This window comes from Prenolepis imparis, unplaced genomic scaffold, assembly GCF_030444845.1.
Source record: "Prenolepis imparis isolate NDT839.2.m4 unplaced genomic scaffold, iyPreImpa1.0 SCAF_5, whole genome shotgun sequence".
Classification (NCBI taxonomy): Eukaryota; Metazoa; Arthropoda; class Insecta; order Hymenoptera; family Formicidae; genus Prenolepis; species Prenolepis imparis.
In genome coordinates, this window is record NW_028141163.1 from 17,129,637 (window position 1) to 17,149,646 (window position 20,010).

The 20,010-nt window shown below is 29.7% G+C and overlaps 3 protein-coding genes across 4 annotated transcripts; all 3 read left to right on the forward strand.

The window, feature by feature from the left end:
• Positions 1-19: 19 nt before the first annotated feature.
• Positions 20-4,497, forward strand: LOC145936848 (aryl-hydrocarbon-interacting protein-like 1). Of its 2 annotated transcripts, none has more exons than XM_083039472.1 (7): positions 20-150; positions 2,648-2,755; positions 2,834-3,013; positions 3,104-3,272; positions 3,382-3,568; positions 3,692-3,834; positions 3,945-4,497. In XM_083039472.1, the coding sequence occupies exons 2-7, from the start codon at positions 2,675-2,677 to the stop codon at positions 4,145-4,147; spliced, it is 963 nt and encodes a 320-aa protein (XP_082895598.1). In that variant the 5' UTR covers positions 20-150; positions 2,648-2,674; the 3' UTR covers positions 4,148-4,497. The 2 variants fall into 2 exon arrangements, with proteins under 2 accessions (XP_082895598.1, XP_082895599.1); XM_083039473.1 differs by lacking the exon at positions 20-150 and adding an exon at positions 1,424-1,442.
• A 172-nt stretch (positions 4,498-4,669) lies between these two features.
• Positions 4,670-7,322, forward strand: Pelo (pelota mRNA surveillance and ribosome rescue factor). The gene is made up of 10 exons (XM_083037664.1): positions 4,670-4,812; positions 5,111-5,168; positions 5,265-5,357; positions 5,445-5,595; positions 5,847-5,960; positions 6,048-6,188; positions 6,268-6,490; positions 6,582-6,774; positions 6,874-6,980; positions 7,105-7,322. The coding sequence occupies exons 2-10, from the start codon at positions 5,128-5,130 to the stop codon at positions 7,200-7,202; spliced, it is 1,161 nt and encodes a 386-aa protein (XP_082893790.1). The 5' UTR covers positions 4,670-4,812; positions 5,111-5,127; the 3' UTR covers positions 7,203-7,322.
• A 238-nt stretch (positions 7,323-7,560) lies between these two features.
• Positions 7,561-10,377, forward strand: LOC145936297 (pescadillo homolog). Its single transcript, XM_083038362.1, has 8 exons — positions 7,561-7,696; positions 7,869-8,102; positions 8,170-8,677; positions 8,784-8,923; positions 9,006-9,265; positions 9,366-9,553; positions 9,629-9,822; positions 9,905-10,377. Exons 1-8 carry the CDS (start codon positions 7,673-7,675, stop codon positions 10,172-10,174), a joined length of 1,818 nt encoding a protein of 605 aa, XP_082894488.1. The 5' UTR covers positions 7,561-7,672; the 3' UTR covers positions 10,175-10,377.
• The last annotated feature ends 9,633 nt before the right edge of the window (positions 10,378-20,010 follow it).

A 20,010-nucleotide genomic window follows, 5' to 3' on the forward strand; every position in this document is an offset into this window, starting at 1 on the left:
ATCAATTCATTCCGAGCAGGAAGGGGGAGGAAGTGATTCGGTAATTCAAATGAATTTGCATAGAGCACATTTATGAACCGAGAAAATAAATCAATCATATATATATGTGTTTAACGTAAGGAGCAATATAGCATTCTTTCTGTTCGAAACGTAAGTGATGGAATTTTTTTATATGTATATAAACGAAACATTTTCGGAAATTGTAATTTCAGTTTCTCTATATACGCACAAAAATGTATACAGGGTGATTCATTTTAATCTTAACAGGCAAATATCGCGAAAAATACGAAAAAATATGTTTCATACAAAAGTTGTAGGATTTGACCTCAAGGTCAAGGTCAAGGTCACCACGTCCCCCTCGAAATCCTACAACTTTTGTTTGAAACATTTTTTCGTCTCTCCCATATTTTTCGATATTTGCCTGTTAAAGCTCCTGGGTGCTCACCGCGGCCATATTGGATTGTGACGTCAGAGGCGAGAAAGCACACGCTGAAAATTCTTAGATGCCATTTTTTAATGAAAAGATATTTCGATTAAACAGCACTTAAGATGGCTTTAGCACACTCTTAAAAACCTCCGAAAACTATCCTTTTCCCTTTATAATCAATCAACATCTGTAAAATGTAATATGAAGCCCATTCCGTCTGGTCTTTGCACATGCGCAGTCATTCCGCATGTCAAAGTCTGATATCTCGATCATTTTACAGATGTTGATTGATTATAAAGGAGAAAGGATAGTTTTCGGGGTTTTTTAAGAGTGTGCTAAAGCCATCTGAAGTGCTGTTTCATCGAAATATTTTTTTATTTCGAAATGGCATCTAAGAAATTTTAGCGTGTGTTTTCTCGCCTCTGACGTCACGATTTCGACATGGTCGGAAAGGAGCCAGGGGCTCGATTCTTGAATTCATTCGCAAGAGAAACATATACGCAAATTCGGTTCTTACAGAAAAGTTGCAAGTTGATTGGCTATCGCATGGGTTTTAGCTAATCAACTTGCAACTTTTCTGTAAGAGCCGAATTTGCGCATACGTTTCTCTTGCGAATGAATTCAAGAATCGAGCCCCAGGAGCCTTAAGGTGCCTTTTCATGCTGACGCTCGACGCTCATTTTTAGCGTCAAAAGACGTCACGTGACCAAAATTGACGAATTGGTATCTTTATTTTTGGTCACGTGACGTCTTTTGATGCTAAAAATGAGCGTCGAGCGTCAGCATAAAAAGGCATCTTTAAGATTAAAATGAATCACCCTGTATATATTTATTTATATTTTTGTCTATATACACAAAAATATAAATAAATATATACAGGGTGATTTATTATTTTAATCTTAACAGGCAAATATCTCGAAAAATACGAAAAAATATGTTTCATACAAAAGTTGTAGGATTTGACCTCAAGGTCAAGGTCACCATCAGACGTCCCCCTCGAAATCCTACAACTTTTGTGTGAAACATTTTTTCGTATCTCCCATATTTTTCGATACACAGCTTGTTATCATGTTTTTGCTTTTCTATATAAACACACATGTATATATATATTTATTTCTCAAAAGAAAAAAAAGAGACATCTTACGCAATTCTTTACTAGACTAATTAGCATATTATATAACGTATCCTGTCAGTAGAGTGAAATCGAAAATTAAAAATATTTGTGTTACCTCGTATTTTTTTATTTCATGTCATGCATAAAACATATATATATTTTTTTCTACATATATATTTATTTAGCAAAGAAATTTCCTTATATAATAATTCATACCTGATGAAATTTATTAATTTCGAATGTAACAACGTGTGTCTCACATGATGACAAATGTGTTATTGCCTGTGGAAAAATATAAAATGTTCTTATAAATATGTATATATTATGTGTAATACAGTATATTTGAGTATATATAGAATACGTGCGTTAATCATGATTAAATCAAGAACAATTGATTAAAGATACGAGATTACACAATATAATAATTATTATAATTTTTTAAAACCCAATATATCACATATAATAATTAATATTTATTAAAAATATATATAATGATATATTTCACAGAGTTATATCACAAAATTTACACTCTTGATGAGTTTTATATTTTTCTTTTTAACAAAATGTAAATGTAAAGAATATATTAGTAAGAATATATTATATATATGTATAGACTTGATGGTGCCTGAGTAACTAATATTAATAATTAGTATAAGAATAAGCGATATGTAATAATAAGCAGTATATTTTGTTCCAGAAAACATAATAAGAAAAATCTTGGCTCAATTTTATTCATTTTTATAATTTTATATATTTATATATAATATTTTTCTCATTCGTATCATTCATAATAATTTGCCAATATAATGACATTCAAAAATAATATATTTACATATATTTATATTATGCCTACTAACATATATATATATACACACACACACATTTAGTTATATATATATATATATATATTATCAGAGTGATGTAAATATTTTATATAGACTGAGGCACATTTTAAATGTGATGTATTGAAAGAAAGAAAATCTTAATTTTATCAGTTATTTGCTGATCTTTTCAATAGTTGTTCGATAGATAACAGAATCTATGATATAAAATATACATATATAAAAATAAAATATTACATATTCATTTCTTGACTGTTTGTCTAGATTCTAGATACATATACATGCCACATCATGAGTGATGACGAAGTCTATATAGTAAAAACTGTTGTTCATACAGGAACAAAAACTATTAATTTTGTACCAGGAACAAAAGTATGTATCTCTTATCATAAATATTGTTATACAAATATATTAGTTACTTATAAATCCCTCATTACTTTATATTTCTAGGTTATATTTCATTTCAAGACTACAAAATGTGATGCTGACAAAACATTGATAGACGACAGTAGGATAATGGGAAGTCCAATGGAACTTGTTCTAGGCAAACAATTTAAGTTGGAAGTGTGGGAAGCAATTGTACAAAAGATGGCATTGAATGAAGTTGCCTGTTTCAAAATACATAAAAGTGTATGTTTGCAATATTTATTGTTATAAATATGTATGCTTGTTTATTCGAATATGCTTTTGGAGTATTTTTTATGACGAATTTTGCTTTAGCTAGTGACTGCATATCCTTTTGTTTCTAAAACACTAAGAGAAGCTGGTAAGCCGCAATCGGAGAAGCGTAATCATCATTGTTGCGGCGTTACTCTTCAGAATGAAGGCATTGGTTATGCTGATTTGAATGAACTTATAAAGCACCCTCAAGATCTGGAATTTACGATAGGTATGAATATAAAATCTTTCAAAAATATAAAGATATATGATTTGTTTTAATTTAAGTGTATAGAATGTCATAAAATAATAAAACGAATAAAAACTATTATATTTTATAGAACTTGTCAAAGTGATATTACCAGATGAATATGAGAAAGAATCATGGCAAATGACAGAAGATGAAAAGCTTACAAACATTCCGCATTTAAAGGAAAAAGGAAATGCTTTATTCAAAGAAAAAAAATACGACAGTGCATCTGAAACATATGCAAGAGCTATTGGAATGTTGGAACAACTTATGTTAATGTAAGTTTCACTTATAACAAATTATGTTCTTTTAAACTTAATTGATTAAGATATAAGATAATGTTATGTCAATAATTATACAGAGGACATATTTTTAGATATAAATTAATATTGTGTTTTCAGTGAAAAACCAAATGATGAAGAATGGTTATCTTTGAATCAAATGAAGATACCACTGCTTTTGAATTACGCACAATGTAAACTTTTAAATAAGGAATATTATTCAGTTATTGAACATTGTTCAACAGTTCTAAAAACAGAACCAGGTAATAAATTTATTTATAGAATTAGTTGTATGCAAATTATATATATATATTATATATATATATATATATATATATATATCTGATAGAAGAAATTTATTTTTTATTTGCAGATAATGTGAAAGCTCTCTATCGAAGAGGTAAAGCATATATTAACACATGGGACGAAGAGAATGCTATTAAAGATTTAAGGAGAGCTGCTGAAATCGATCCTTCTTTATGCAAAACTGTTGAAAAAGAATTACAAATATTTGCAGCAGCTGTTAAAGAGAAAAACAGTGCACAAAAAGAGAACTTATCAAAGATGTTTAAATAAGACTGTAAAATTCAGTTATTCTGAAGTTATTGGAGGAATGTAACAGTAACTTTTTAAGTATATATTTCCATCGAGGCAATTTAATGTTAGTTTTTCTTTGATATATTTTTTCGTAAAAAAAAAAAAAAAAAAAGATTAAAGAGGCTGGCCTCGCCTACAGTCTTCTATCTTTAAGTTTTCAATTTGTATATTAAACTTACTTGGAAAAAAGAGAGATTATCTGTTGCATTAAGATTAATGTAACTTTTTATTATACAAGTATTTACTATTTAAATGTATGACTGTTAAAAGAGCAGTGATATTAATCTGTTATTTAAATGGACTTAATATTATATAATTTGATATCAATATATAAGCCAATAATATATATTTGTATTATTTATTATTCTAAATATGTGTAAAAAAAAAGCAATATATTATTATACAAATATATAATTTAAAAAAGATATTTGTGAAAATATATATTTAAACAAAAAGCGCCATCTGAAAGTATTTTCGAGATTATTTCGAGGTTAACCAATCACGTTGCGAATGAAATCGCCGATAGAAAAGCGACAGGTATCATGTTTGACATATGGCATTATTTACTGTGCAACATTTCAAATAAGAAAAAAACATGAATTGGATAACGTTCCTACGTATATAATAGTGCAATAAATGTACAGGTAAATCTATAAAATTTTATTGGATCCTTATATATATTTTTAGATAAGTCATGTGTTTAACCTATATAAACTTAATTTTTTTTTCTAAAAAATAATTAAACTGTTTGTTATAATAAAGATATCAGGTGTTTTTTAAATATTATTTCTTTTTATAGATATAAAAATAGAATTTTTCACAGAGAGATAAGTGTAACTTACAAGATGTAATTTGTAAGTTACACGTAATAGTGCAATGGTGTAATAAACATCTTATTTTTAAATTTTAAATACATCTTGTGCTTTTTTTTAAATATTTTAGACAAAAAATATTTCAAGATGAAATTAGTATCAAGGAATGTAGATAAAGATGGAGAAGGGTAAATATATTTTTTATATATGTTATATATATTAATATAATATATTATAAATATCTATATTATAAAATTCTAATGCTAGAATTAATGGATTTTTAGGAGCGTGGCTCTTGTTCCTGAAAATACAGAGGATATGTGGCACGCTTATAATATAATTAGCGAAGGAGACTTAGTAAGCTGTTCTACTATTAGGTATGCTAAAGTTTTTGTTTTAAAGCAATTGTATGATAAATTAGAATTTATTAATGATATCTTATCAATTCTCTGTGTTCAATATAGAAAAGTGCAAATGGAATCTGCAACTGGCAGTTCTAACAGTTATAGAGTTAGAACTACTCTTACAATAAGTGTAGAAAATATCGACTTTGATACACAAGCATGTGTTCTAAGACTTAAAGGTAGAAATGTTGAAGAAAATAAATATGTTAAGGTAGAGTATTCAATAATAATATTTAGCGTTTATTAATATTTTATTTTATATATATTTTATATCATCCAAGCAAAAGGATGGATTCGTAACAAAACCTTACTGATTTTAATGTCTTATAAAACCTATTAAATTACATATATACATATTTGATATAATATGAATTGTTGCTCTAAATCTCTAAATAATGTGCGTGTATTACTAAATTATTAAAAGATTTTGATGTATAATCATCTGATTTTTATTTTGCTTAGATGGGAGCATATCACACATTGGATGTCGAACAAAATCGAAAGTTTACTATCACTAAAGCCAAATGGGATTCTATTTCTTTGGAAAGAGTCGACACTGCATGCGACCCTGCTCAGGTTAATAACTTATTAAAAAGAGAAAGAAATAATGATTGTATAATTTATTATTTGTATAATTAACTATCCTTTTCTATTTTATATTAGAATGCTGATGTAGCTGCTGCAATTATGCAAGAAGGTATAGCGCATATTTGTCTGATAACATCCAACATGACAATAGTTCGTGCGAAAATTGATCAAGTTATACCAAGAAAAAGGAAAGGAAATGTTTCACAACATGAAAAGGTTCAAAAAATATTATGCCAGTATTATAAATGTTACGTGACAGAAGCATAAATAGAATTTTAATTTGATGCATATTTAGGGCTTGACACGTTTTTACGAGAGCGTTATGCAAGGCATATTAAGACACATCAATTTCGATCTAGTGAAATGTGTTATCCTTGCTAGTCCTGGTTTTGTGAAAGATCAGTTTATGGACTACATGATACAGCAAGCTGTTAAATCTGATAATAAAATTATCTTAGAGAATAAAAGTAAATTCTTGCTAGTTCACGCTAGTTCAGGTTTTAAACATTCATTAAAAGGTAATATATATGTATCCGTACAAAATGTGTACAAACATAACGCTTGCATACAATTGTTTCTGTTATTACTATGACTTCATTATTATAACAGAGGTTCTGGCTGATCCTGCTGTAGTCTCTCGAATCTCTGATACTAAAGCAGCAGGAGAAGTAAGGGCTTTAGAAACATTTTATACCACTTTGCAAATGGATCCTGCCAGAGCATTTTACGGCAAGAAACATGTCGAGAAAGCTAATGCTGCTCAAGCAGTGGAAATTCTACTTATATCAGATAAATTATTCAGGTAATTATTTTACTTCTTTCTCATTTATGTTAGCATTTAAATTCAATTAATTGTATTCTATAATACATTTTGTTATATATCTCTACTTGTTTTATTCAGGTGCCAGGATATTGCATTGAGAAAGGAATATGTGGAGCTAGTTGAAAATGTGAAAGATTCTGGTGGAGATGTTAAAATATTTTCAAGTCTGCATGTCTCGGGTGAACGTAAGTTTTATACAAACGACATTTACACCAAATTCATGAAATATAAAATATCCAATAAATTTTTTTATTTGTAAAATATATATTTATTGTATTTTAACATATTAATGTATGATTTTGTTTGTAGAATTAGATCAATTAACTGGTATAGCAGCCTTATTACGTTTTCCTATGCCGGAATTGGAAGACGAAAGTGAGGAGGATATTGATTCAGAAGATGATTAGAAGTATGATCAATATAACAATTTTTTGTATATAAATGTGCTGTGAGCAATCAAAAATATTATAATAAAAAAAATAATAGTGTTTGTATTTATGTCGCAAATATAAGAGTCTTATATTTAATATATTATATATTATTTAATATATATATTATAATATATTATAATATATTATTATATATTTTATACATATTTTGCATTATACAAATTTCTCATGCATGAGATCTACTTTTTAGGGCTGCTTGCATGAAAAATTTAATCCATCGCGCCGATTGGCTGTTATTTGATTGTCCAGCGGACTTTGAAAATGGTCGCCACAATATTACTGAAAACAGACATGATCGATCCCTCTTGATCTTTTTGATCCTTGTTCGTCATTGTTACATATACTCACGTGTTCATTTTACATTTTACATTCATTTTATGTGTATTCTGATGTATAAACTTTAATTATTCAGATATATATTTTGCACAATGGTTGTGATAGGTAAAAAGAAGGTAAATCGATCTTATTTTATGATATATCTCATTGTATAGATAAACAAAAAGGTTATCGACATAAAGGTTATGAACATAAGATGAAAAATTAATAATCAATTATTATGCTAATTATTAAAAATAATGCTAATTATTAATGTGGATTAAAATTTATATTTAAAAAAATTTACAGTATCAAAGTGGTGAAGGGGCGCAGTTTATAACAAGGAGAGCTGCTCTCAGAAAATTACAATTGACACTAAATGATTTTCGTAAATTATGCATATTGAAGGGGATATATCCAAGGGAACCACGCAATCGTAAAAGAGCACAAAAGGGTGAACCTGGAATTAAAACTTTATATCATAAGAAAGATATTCAATTTTTGATGCACGAACCGATTATATGGAAGCTAAGAGATTACAAGGTACGTACAACGTTTTATTGTAACTAACTATTTACAGTATTGTGTTTTAATAAGCATATATTTCCAGATATTCAACAGAAAAATTGGACGGGCAAAAGCGATGAAAGATTTTGCCAAAGTAAAGAGATATTTGAGTAATCATCCTACATTAAAATTGGATCATATAGTCAAAGAACGTTATCCGACATTCATAGATGCTTTGCGCGATTTAGATGACTGTTTAACTCTCTGTTTTCTATTCAGTACATTTCCGTCATTGCCTCATATACCGAGAGATCAGTCATTATTATGCAGGAGATTAACAATTGAATTCCTCCATGCTGTTATATATGCCAAAGCACTGCGTAAAGTGTTTGTATCTATTAAAGGATATTATTATCAAGCAGAAATTAAAGGACAAACGATAACGTGGATAGTGCCGCATCACTTTTGTTTTGAACCTCAAGCAAAGAACGAAGTTGATTTTAAAATCATGTCTACATTTGTAGAATTTTATATTGTGATGCTTGGTTTCGTCAATTACAGACTGTATCATACTTTGAATTTACATTATCCTCCAAAATTAACAAATACTGGTAAGCAGGATTGCTTATTAATTTACTAATCTTGCTTTACTTTTCAAAGTAAAGTAAGAATCTTGCTTTAATTTGAAAATTAAAAAATTTACGTTTTATTATACAGGAAATATCGAGAAAATACTCGTTGATGAAGAAGCATATGTGTCGGAAAGAATAAATGCATTGAATGTATCATTGGTTAGCTTGGATCCTTCCACACCAGCGATTGAAGATGATGAAGTTGAAATAGATCAATTTTCAGATGTAAATTTAATTTAGTGCTGGTTTTACATTTTTATGTAAGATATATACATGTAAAACAAAAAAGCCTTATTATGTTTTTCAGGAGACAGACACTACTAAGATAGAAGCTGCTAGAGTAGAAGCTGAAAAAATACGGAAATTGAGAAACTTGTTCAAAGGCATAAAAGTCTTTATTAATAGAGAAGTACCCAGAGAACCCTTAGTATTTCTTTTACGTTGCTTTGGTGGAGAAGTTTCTTGGGATAAATTACTCTTTGTTGGTGCCACTTTTGATGAGAATGACGAAACAATAACTCATCAGATTGTAGATAGACCAAGCATGAATAAACAATATGTATCAAGGTACTATATTATATTTATATTATATTTATATTGTTTATCATATCTTCATTTTTTTAATGCACATACTTTTTCTCGAGTTGCTAATCTTCTTTTCTTCTAGATATTACATACAACCGCAATGGATTTTTGATAGTGTAAACGCGAGAGAATTATTACCCGTGGAAAAATATTTAATGGGTGCTATACTTCCTCCTCATCTCTCACCATTTACAGATAATCGACAAGATCAAACTTATATTCCTCCAGAAGAACGCGCTCTTATGGATCCTGATTATAAACTGGACAATTGTAAGATTACAATTTCAAATATATATATGCAATTGAAAAAATATAATTATATCTAATTTGTATTTGGATTTCCAGTGGAAGCAGATTCAGATGAAGAAGAAGAAAGTGACAAGAATAAAAATGAAGAAGAGGAAATGGAAGTTCAGAATGATCTAAGTTCAGGAAGTAATGAAGCGACTGAAGAAGAGGAAGATGATGATGATGATAATGTACAGATTGTTGAGGAAGAAGAAAAAAATAGAAAGAATAAACAAACTCAATTGGAAAAGGTTATAATTTTTTTCATATCTCTTATATAAAATAATATAGAAAAAATAAATTTTTACTACAAATAATTTATCAAAATTGCAGAAGAAGAAAATGAAGGTACAAACTGGTGAAATCGCGAAGGAAAATCCATGGGAAAAGGCCAAACGAGAAAAGCAAGAATATCGTCTTAGAGAGAAGATGGTTAAGAAGAAGCACCGCAACTTGTACAAGAGTATGATGAAAGGTCGAGAGCAAAGAGCTAAAGAAATCTGGCTCTTGCGAAAGAAGAGACGCATCCATGATACTAAGGAAAAAGAGAAACAAAAAGAGCGGAGAAAGCAACTAAACAAGAATAAATCTGTTAAAGCATAGCAATAGATTATTTAAATGCAAAATTAAGTATGTTTTGTATTTCATTTTCTATGCGTAAACAAGAAATTATAATAATGCACACACAGACACACACACCCACATATGTTAGTTCAATATTATATATTCCATCTACTCCAAATTGATATATCACAATTATTTTATATAAAAATTGCCGATAAAATTAAATTTTTTGTTTACCTAGACATTGTCTTTATATTTATATATAGCATATACTTCCCCAATATATGTATATCTAATACAAATTAGAGATATATTGAGTTTTCTGTTTATTAATTAAAGTTTGCGCGATTTAGAGATGCTCATGAAATCAGCTTCTCAATCACTGTAGATACAGTTATATATAATGGTAGAGTAAGTAATGGTATTTTTTATCTAGTCTCTCTCCTCCCACCGGAAGCCCACGCCTGACGATCCTGGTCTTTTCCAGCGAAGGACTCTGAAGGCCAATCTACCCACGCATGTTGGCCCACACAGAACTTTCTATATGCATGAGTCTGATCGTGACGATACAAGAGTAAAAGTTCAAAATCTTATATTGCGGTATTATATAAAGTTCTATAATATTAAAATAATATCTGTAAATAAATAATTATACAATTTACAGATATTTATATGAAAAGTGCATATATTTGTACAAAAGTTTATATATTTATTTTTTATATATATATATAAAAACTTGAGATTTATTTCAAATTTTCGAAATTGAGTACAACAAATGAGTTCTCTTTTATAATAATGATTTTTCGATATATCGTGTAATATATAGCTTTTCATTATATGCCATATACCCCGCAAAAATTCCTTCACGTTTCGTTGATTTTCTACGAGCGACCGTAGAGGAGGTCGTACATTGATCTTGAGAAACTTCAAAGTGGAGGGTTTCGCTTGTAATGGATCATATTTCTCTTATTAGGTCGTCGACGTACCAATGATCGTCCCCGTGACTTTCGCTAGGCGAACTAGTATCGAAGGACAGAGTCATTTGTGATTGCGGATACATTATGCCGATGCATCCGGTCGCACATCGCCTTGAATCCGGTGTAACGCGAGTGGGATGCAATTGAAATGTGTTTCTGGAGCTGCATATTTTTACATAACTTTCATTTTTATATTTAAGTATGTGTAATAGAGAGAGAACTCATTTTGACGTATTCAAAGGATCTGAATTAAAAAATTTGGAAGATCATTAAGAGAGAATTAAACATTAATTTAAATAAAATAATTTAATTAAATATAAAATAATTTAATTAGATAAAATAAATAAAATAATTTAATTAAATAAAATAATTAGATAAAATAATTTAATTAAATAAAATAATTTAATTTAAATAAAATAATGTAATTTTGAAAAAGAAAAATTTTATAATGATCTTTGGAGGCGACATCTTTTATTCTAATTTTTCTATCATTTTGTTTCATTTTTTAATTCACGTTTTGTATATTAATTTACATATTTCTTATACATAATATCAATGCAGGTACATATGTATGTAAGAATTTAATATTTTTGACGAGTTATATTTAGCTTGCAAAAGTGAAGATCGGATTCACCGTTGCTACGTGCCATTGCAATTTTTGTCGCGCGCGTTCAACAATGTAACTTTGACTTTATGTTCCAGGCACGTCCTCTTCATGCGACTTGTCGCCTGCAAGGCGTTTAATCTTACTTCCAAAGCATGCCAGAATTCCCTTGAGCTCGTTTCTAACATTCTTTGTTAATCTTCATTCCGTAATATGAATCTTACGTATTCTTCGGGAAAAAGATCCATATATAATTAAATATAAATATATATATATATAATTTATATATATATAACATATATGTCTATATATACATATATATCTTCTTTATCTTCTATAATCTTTGTACAGGATTTTTCCCCGAGTCTTGATGAGCAATAGCTAATTTTTTAATAATTAGCTAATTTTTTTGTTCATGATCTCTTTAAATGCATAAGTAATACTAAGAAATTTAATTTAATTTAATTTCCAGCATCCTTGAATCTGCGATTTATCTTAAATATAAATATATATAACATATATGTCTATATACATATATCTTTTTTATCTTCTGTAATCTTTGTACAGGATTTTTTCCCCGAGTCTTGATGAGCAATAGCTAATTTTTTTAAAATTTGTTCATGATCTCTAATACTAAGAAATATCATCTAATTTAATTTCCAGCATCCTTGAATCTGCGATTTATCTTAAATATAAATATATATAATTATATATAACATATATATGTCTATATATATATATATATATATATCTTTTTTATCTTCTGTAATCTTTGTACAGGATTTTTTCCCCGAGTCTTGATGAGCATAGTAGCTAATTTTTTTAAGTTTGTTCATGATCTCTTTAAATGCATAAGTAATACTATAAGAAATTTCATCTAATTTAATTTCCAGCATCCTTGAATCTGCGATTTATCTTTATTGCAATGCAAAAAAATATGCAGAAAACATGATAAATGTTTTTATTTTAATTCTAATCATAATAAACTTCATAATCGTCTACATTCGCAAGAATTCTAGATAGAAATATCTCGGACGGGAAAGAAGAAAATGTCGCGAGCCGATCGTATTGGTTTCTTCGGTTATTTGCAGTGGTGACTGAACCGATGTTCGTCGTCGCGAACACGATGGGAACTAAACGGGAGAACGGGTCTGGATTTGCTTGTGTGTGTATGTATGTGTGTGTGTGATACGTGCGAATACATGCGGATAATGTGTGCGCTGTGTGGTACATTGGGCGCTTACGTCATTCTTGCTATTCCTGTTCCAACCCATCTCCACCGCATATCCTGTGAAAATCATTGTCCTTAGGAACCTGCGATCGAGAACCTAAGAATCTCTCTCTAATCATCCCTCCTGCTCAATCTCGAATGACCTCGACGTCTATTAAGGATCCGCAGATCCTGTCGATGCTGTAATACCACGAAAATACACGTTCGTATCGTTTTATATATGAAATTCATATATGCGACGAAGTTGAAATATTATTTCATTAAACGGAGCATATATCGATTTAAGTATTGATGATGACATATGAGCAGGGATGTGCAAAATGAGTGTTCAAAATCATTAAAAATAGAAAATACAAAATAGAAGCTATCCATTTGAAAATGCAAAATGCTTTTTAGACACCCGCATTTAAAATTAGAAATGGAAAATAGACATTTTTAAAATGGTTTTTCAAATATTTACATTTATAGAATTTAAATTCTTATTTCTTTATTAAATTTTTATAAACTTTCTTTATAAGCTTTCTTTATAAACTTTCTTTTATAAATTCTTTAAACTTTAGAAACTTTACATATTTTTTAATATAAACAAAAAATATATTTACATGTGGAAGTACAATAAAATGTTTATCACTGTTTAGAAAAATATTTACTTAATAACTTCTTTAATAACATTTTGATTGTTATACATGTTATTGATATCTTGATTAATTTTTAGTTTACAAGAAAAATGCATTTGAAATAAAAAATGGGTAATAAAAAGCATTTAAATGTAAATGTAAAATAGTTTTCGAAAACATGTATTTTAAATGCAAAATACAAAATAGGCATTTTACATTTTATATTTCTATTTTAAATGCATCTATTTTAAATAATGCACATCTCTGCATATGAGTCATGGCTATTCAAATTTGCTTTAATTTATGTTTTAAAATAAAAAAAAAAACATTTTTTAATTCCTTTATTTCGATGATTATTTCATATTTGTATTTCAACATCAAATGTCTCAGAAATCATTTTATTATGTATGTTATCAATCATTTATTTATTTCTCATTTACTTTATAAATCGTCCTAGTCTCTATTCTTGCAGACTTGTAGAATAATAAATTGTCTATATTCTCTTTCTCTCTTCTTCTTTTTTTTCTTAAATATATTTTTGGCGATACTTTATCCGCAGAATTTATGCATTTTCTACGTTTCTTAGAATGCATTTATTATGGTCATTGATGATATTTGTGAGAAATTTCGATTTTTTTTCTTTGAAAAGAAAATACACCGGCACTCGATTTGGTGTGAAATGCGATGGCGGTGCGTGGGATGAATACGGACATTTGACTGCCCACGTAGCCGACTGTAATACATTGGCTTGCGAAATATCGGGGCCTCGAAAATTCCGCTCTGCGAAGCCATTGATTTCGGAGAAAGTGTTATTCGTGCATTTTTCAGGCATCTTGTTATAAAACGCGCGTTGCAATAATAATCTGTCAAAACTTAAGAATCAAGTTAAAAACTAAATGTTTAATTTTTAAAGAAAATGAATAGTCTGCTTATAAGCATTTCTGAGAAAATTTATTTCTTTAATCTTTTTCTTTATAAGAAAATAACTTATCTTAATTAAAAAGAATTAAATGTTTCAAATAACAGTTAAATACTTTATAAAATTGTTAATTTTTTCTAATCTATATTTTGTTAACAATTGCACATTATTTCAACGAAAACTGTTTATTTATTTAATTTTTCATGTAAAATAAAAAAAGCAGCTTTAATATTCTTAAGATGAAAAAAATTTAACGTAATTTCAAAGATAAAAAGTCAACCACACGAAATTAATACTTCTGATTCTGTTTTATATTTTCTTTTGTAGGATTCTCATTCTTCTTTTTTCATACGAAGATTCGCGTCAGCTGCGAAGCCAGAAGTAATCATAGCAAAGGAATGAAAATTAAGAAGGCAGTAAACGGAGGATGTTAGCCGTGAGGATAAGCGAATAATTACGCAAGCGAGGTAATCATGAGATAGAGTCGTTAATGCACATCGTAGCGGATAATGAGTATTGAAAACCGAAAGTGACTTCCGTTCCTGCGCTTCCGTTACACGGTATAACTTGCAAACTAAAAGATACGTTGCTGTATATACATATATCCATCGCACGCCCGTGAATCTTCGGTCGTTGATTCTAGTCGGAAATAACTCGACGCAGTGATGAACGTGTATACTTTTTAGTACCCTAAGCCTATATATAAGCCGAAACAATCCTTATTAAAATTCGATATAATTTAATATGAAAATTACAAAAAAAAATATAGACGTTTTATGAACAGGCGCTAAATGTGTCGCTCTTTCGGTGATTTCAATGCTGAAAATCAATAAGCGAACGCGGAATCATACTCGGTGATTTCAATGCTCGAAAACAATAAGCGGGAATTATACACTCGGTGATTTCAACGCCCGTTATAAGAATGTTGCCTTGAACGCGTGTATGTTTTCTTGACATAGTGATGTCATCATTGTCTTTAATTACCGTTCTCTGACAAAAAAGGATGCAATAATTAATTCTCTGGCGCCAACCGTATTAATTCGAGTTCAGTATACTTTTTTTGTTTCCTCTTTAATTCCGTTTAATAATATTAAAAGAGATTAATATTTAATATTTAATATTTAATATTTAATATTAATATTTAATAATATTAAGAGAGATTCTGATCATTTTTTGCTTCGTCAATTACTAATCTATCCGCAGATGTTTTTCGTTTGTATAATTTGTTCATGACAATATGATTTATGATAAATGGAAATCGTTCGACGTTATTGTCAGAGCGATTATTAGCACGATACGGCATCGAGCAATCTAGGAATTCCTGTTTGCGCGCTTGGCTCGCGGGAAGAAGCGCATTATCGGATCCTCGAGATGCGTATATATATATGCGGCTCGCATTGTTGCGTAACGCAATGATGAATGAACGGATCGGCAGCGATCATTCACTGCACTCGGGAGACGGACACGTGCCTAGCACTACGTTCGCAAATTGGTCAATTATCACGGTAAAACCTCCTCTTCGTGTATTCCCTCGATTTGCCTCGCATGCCGTTATCAGAATGATACGAGCAAAGCGGTAAAGATACTCCTTAATCGCGATGTTTAGCTTATTCATGGACGATAGAATATATCCGCGAGTAATTTTATGTATTTTTTCCCCCCTTTTTGCATTTAGAATCTTACGCGACGATTCAGCCAGCCGTTTACGCACGAGTGGTTGAGGATAATTAATATTTACATAATAGAGTATCCCGTGGAATGCCCAAGACCCTCGGGTTAGATCGTGTAAGTAAAGGGGAGTTGGAAATTTACCCGCTACGCCAATAAGTTTATGTTTTATCGGGGATGCTTATCCACGCTCATTCGCGTAATCATCCGTGTAATGATAAATGCGAACATATAAATTAGAAATTTCGTTTGCTTATATTTTACTGCGGTATGACGTGCTATTACGTGCTTAAATAATTGCAACGGAATGTGGACCTCCCTTATTTCCCTTGGTTCACGTACCTATACATATATGCATGCATGTGCATCTATATCCTGCGATTTATGAGAAAGATATCTCTCTACGCGCAAGTACAAGAATTCGAATCAAATTCATATTCTCAGGAAACGCAAACTTTAACGAAATTATTATAAAAGAAATTAACGAAATAATAGATATTAGTCAGCTTTTTGTTTCTTAATCGGACATAAAAAAAAGAGAATTTTCTCTTAGAATTTACTCTGAAAATCGTGAGACAATATGGTATGGAAAGAATTTTATGAGAATTTCTCTGATTAATATTTATCACAATAAAAAATAATAATATCTATTACACAATAAAATATAAAATATGTTTGATTAATTTTACTAAAAGTATAGTAAAATTTATTAAGGGTATAGTATAAAATTAATCAAACATATTTTATATTTTATTGTGATAGATATTATTATTTTTTATTGTGATAAATATTAATCAGAGAAATTCTCATAAGATTCTTTTCATACTATAATGTTTCACGATTATCATGATTTTCAGGGTAAATTCCGAGGGATGTCTCACTGTCGCAATACATGTACATTTTTCTGGAATTACGCATTACTTCGCATTGATTTACAATTTACAAGCATAAAATAATAATAATCCAGACAAGATTAAAACGTCTTAAAAAGTAAAAATAATGTTATGACGTTTTTTAATATACATTTATTTAATATTATAATTTATGAAATCATTAATATTTAATTTGTTCAGATCTAATCTAATTTTATTTGTATTTTGTGTGTTCAAGTTTATATAAAAGAAATTTTTATTAAAAATGGTTTTTTAAGATAATTTTTAAAAATTTCTGAATTTTTTAATCACAAAGTTTAAAACAAGACTTTTTAAACTTATAATTGGGAACACGTAATCTGTATTATAATATAATATTTTAATTTAGGTGTTCCAACTAAATATTTGCAATATTAATTTTAAATTTTTTGCATAATACATTAGTACTATATGATTTACAATATCTCATAAATTTAGTTTTCTTAACATTTCTTTTTATAATCATTCTAATTACACTTTTCTTACTAAAAATTAAACAGTACTAACATTTAAATATTGTATTTTATTAAAAAAAAAAGAATTACGCACATTCTGTCGCATTACTTAGAATTATATGGCGCATTACATGGAATTACTTAGAATTCTCGGTAATTCGCAATACATGTACAAATTTTTGATGAGTGAGACACCCCTCGGTAAATTCTAAGAGAAAATTCTCTCAGTGTACGATCGTACATCCTATCTCTGCGGTTAGGGACACAGGCGACTAGTGTAGTGTGTAATATCTCGTCTCACGTGGACGCGTGCCCTAAACGCGGTCGACGAGGTGTACAAAACATCGATAGTCATCGTTTACAAGGCGGTTTCACACCGGGCAGCCTAGCCGCTTCAGCTTTTGAAATTCGATCGAGCGCGGCTCGATCGGTCGAACCTGTTTGCTCGGGCTATCGGCGCGGCGGATGAGATGCGTCGTCGAAGGGAATACGAAATGAATGCGCGAACCATCGCAAACCCGTTACCCTACACCAGCGTTTTGCAGGAATCGGTTTGCGAGAAATCCACGCGTTCGAAAGAGTATCTCTCTGCAGGGCCGTAAACGTGCATTTATTGTCAAATTTTATATGACCGTCTAATTTTCTCTTCAATTTTATATCGAAAATGACGTTGAAATTGTGAAAGATAAAATGTAAAAAAAATATAAAATAGCCGCGTTTATATAGTAAGCAATGCAACTTTAAATACAAGTCAAGATGTAGGATTTTAATTGGAAAATTTGAAGCCATGTTGATTACGATGTTTATCCTACGCTGGATCAATGAAACATATAAAAATCCTAACTTATTTAGACGAATACGATGACAATTTTATTATCGCGATTATTTTATTAATTCTTTATTTGCTTGTAGATATTATCATTATTTAAATTAATGTAGATACCTTGTAGCATTATTTGCATGTAAATATCTTCGCATTACAAGCATATTAAGCTTTAATAGAATCAATCTTTAAACTGAATGCAGTACTCGATCGCCCCGAGCATAGAACGATATATGGAGTAAGAGATGATTAAAATTTATCATGCAAAAATTTGTTTTAAATTATTTAAATGTCTAATAATAAAAAGAGATGTATATTACAAAATATATAATAATTATAATATGGAAATATATTAGACCTTATGATTGAGAGTGTAAAAATAATATTACAGAAATGTTCATATCGAATGACGTAAAAGATGCTGTAATGGAAAATTGAAAATTGAAAAATATGATACTCTTTGGGTGCTCCTCTGTATTTTTTGCTCATTACTATAGCTTTAATAATGGATAGAATCATTACTGTGTATGCGCAGCACAAAAAAGTGGACCCTCTCATATAACGCAGAAAAGTTTTTAAGCCTTAGAAATGATGAGTAAGCATGAGAGTAGCTACTTCGTGACAAGAAATACAAAAAGAGTAAGTTGAGAAGTGAATGGGAGCGAGAAAATTTTTATAAACTTAAATTTTTTCTCCGCATATATTAAATTTTATTTAATTAATTATTGCATTTTTATATAATGCAAAATTAATTTAAATAATGACAAATAATAAAATTTTTGATAAAATTCAGTTCCTGGAAAGAGAGAAAACAAGAGTACTTTTTTTTTATATATCTGTACACTTGCTTTTGTTCTAGCTTCTTGGTGTAAAACAAAATGCAAGAAGCGTTTGCCCTCATTTAAAAATTAACCCGCTCCTCGAAGCGTTTACTTTAGTCACGGAATCTACATTATATAGTAAAGTGTAGAATTTAGGAAACGCCTGTTCATCTTTGCATGAGGGGTAATTTAGTGCGTTCATTAGAGCTTCGAACCGGCGCGAATGTTTATTCATAACGTTGATTGTCCGCGAGACTTCGCGGGACTGTATGTACCTTATTCTCGCACGAATCAGTCAAATCGCACAGAGCGCGCGCGATAAATTAAACATAATGGTGCAAACTGTATACCTGCGCGTTCGCGAGATTCTTCTTGCGACCCGCGCCTGCGAAATGCCCGAGGCGTCCCGAGTTCACCGACACCATCGTGCTCGCAGGTTCTACGGGCTACAGTGTCACTAGAACCGCGTAAAAGCCGCCTATCTTTGTTAGCCCGTATTTTAAATCCACATAAAAATCAAAGAAAAATTCTGAAAATTTTCTTCTCGAAATCTCTCAAGTCACTTTAATTCCATTTCATCATACCCATTTTTTTCGTTTGTTTCGTGATATAGAATATCAATAAATTCTCATAATTTGAAGTTAAAAACTGATAAACAACTTATCATTTTAAAGAAGTTTAAGTTTGAGCAAATTAAAAATTTCAAAGCGATAGCTTTAGATTTAGCTAGATATAGATTTCTCTCGATTAGAACAGAAATAGTACACAGAGAGAATTTTCTCTTAGAATTTATCCTGAAAATCATGGGACAATATGGTATGGAAAGAATTTTATGAGAATTTCTCTGAT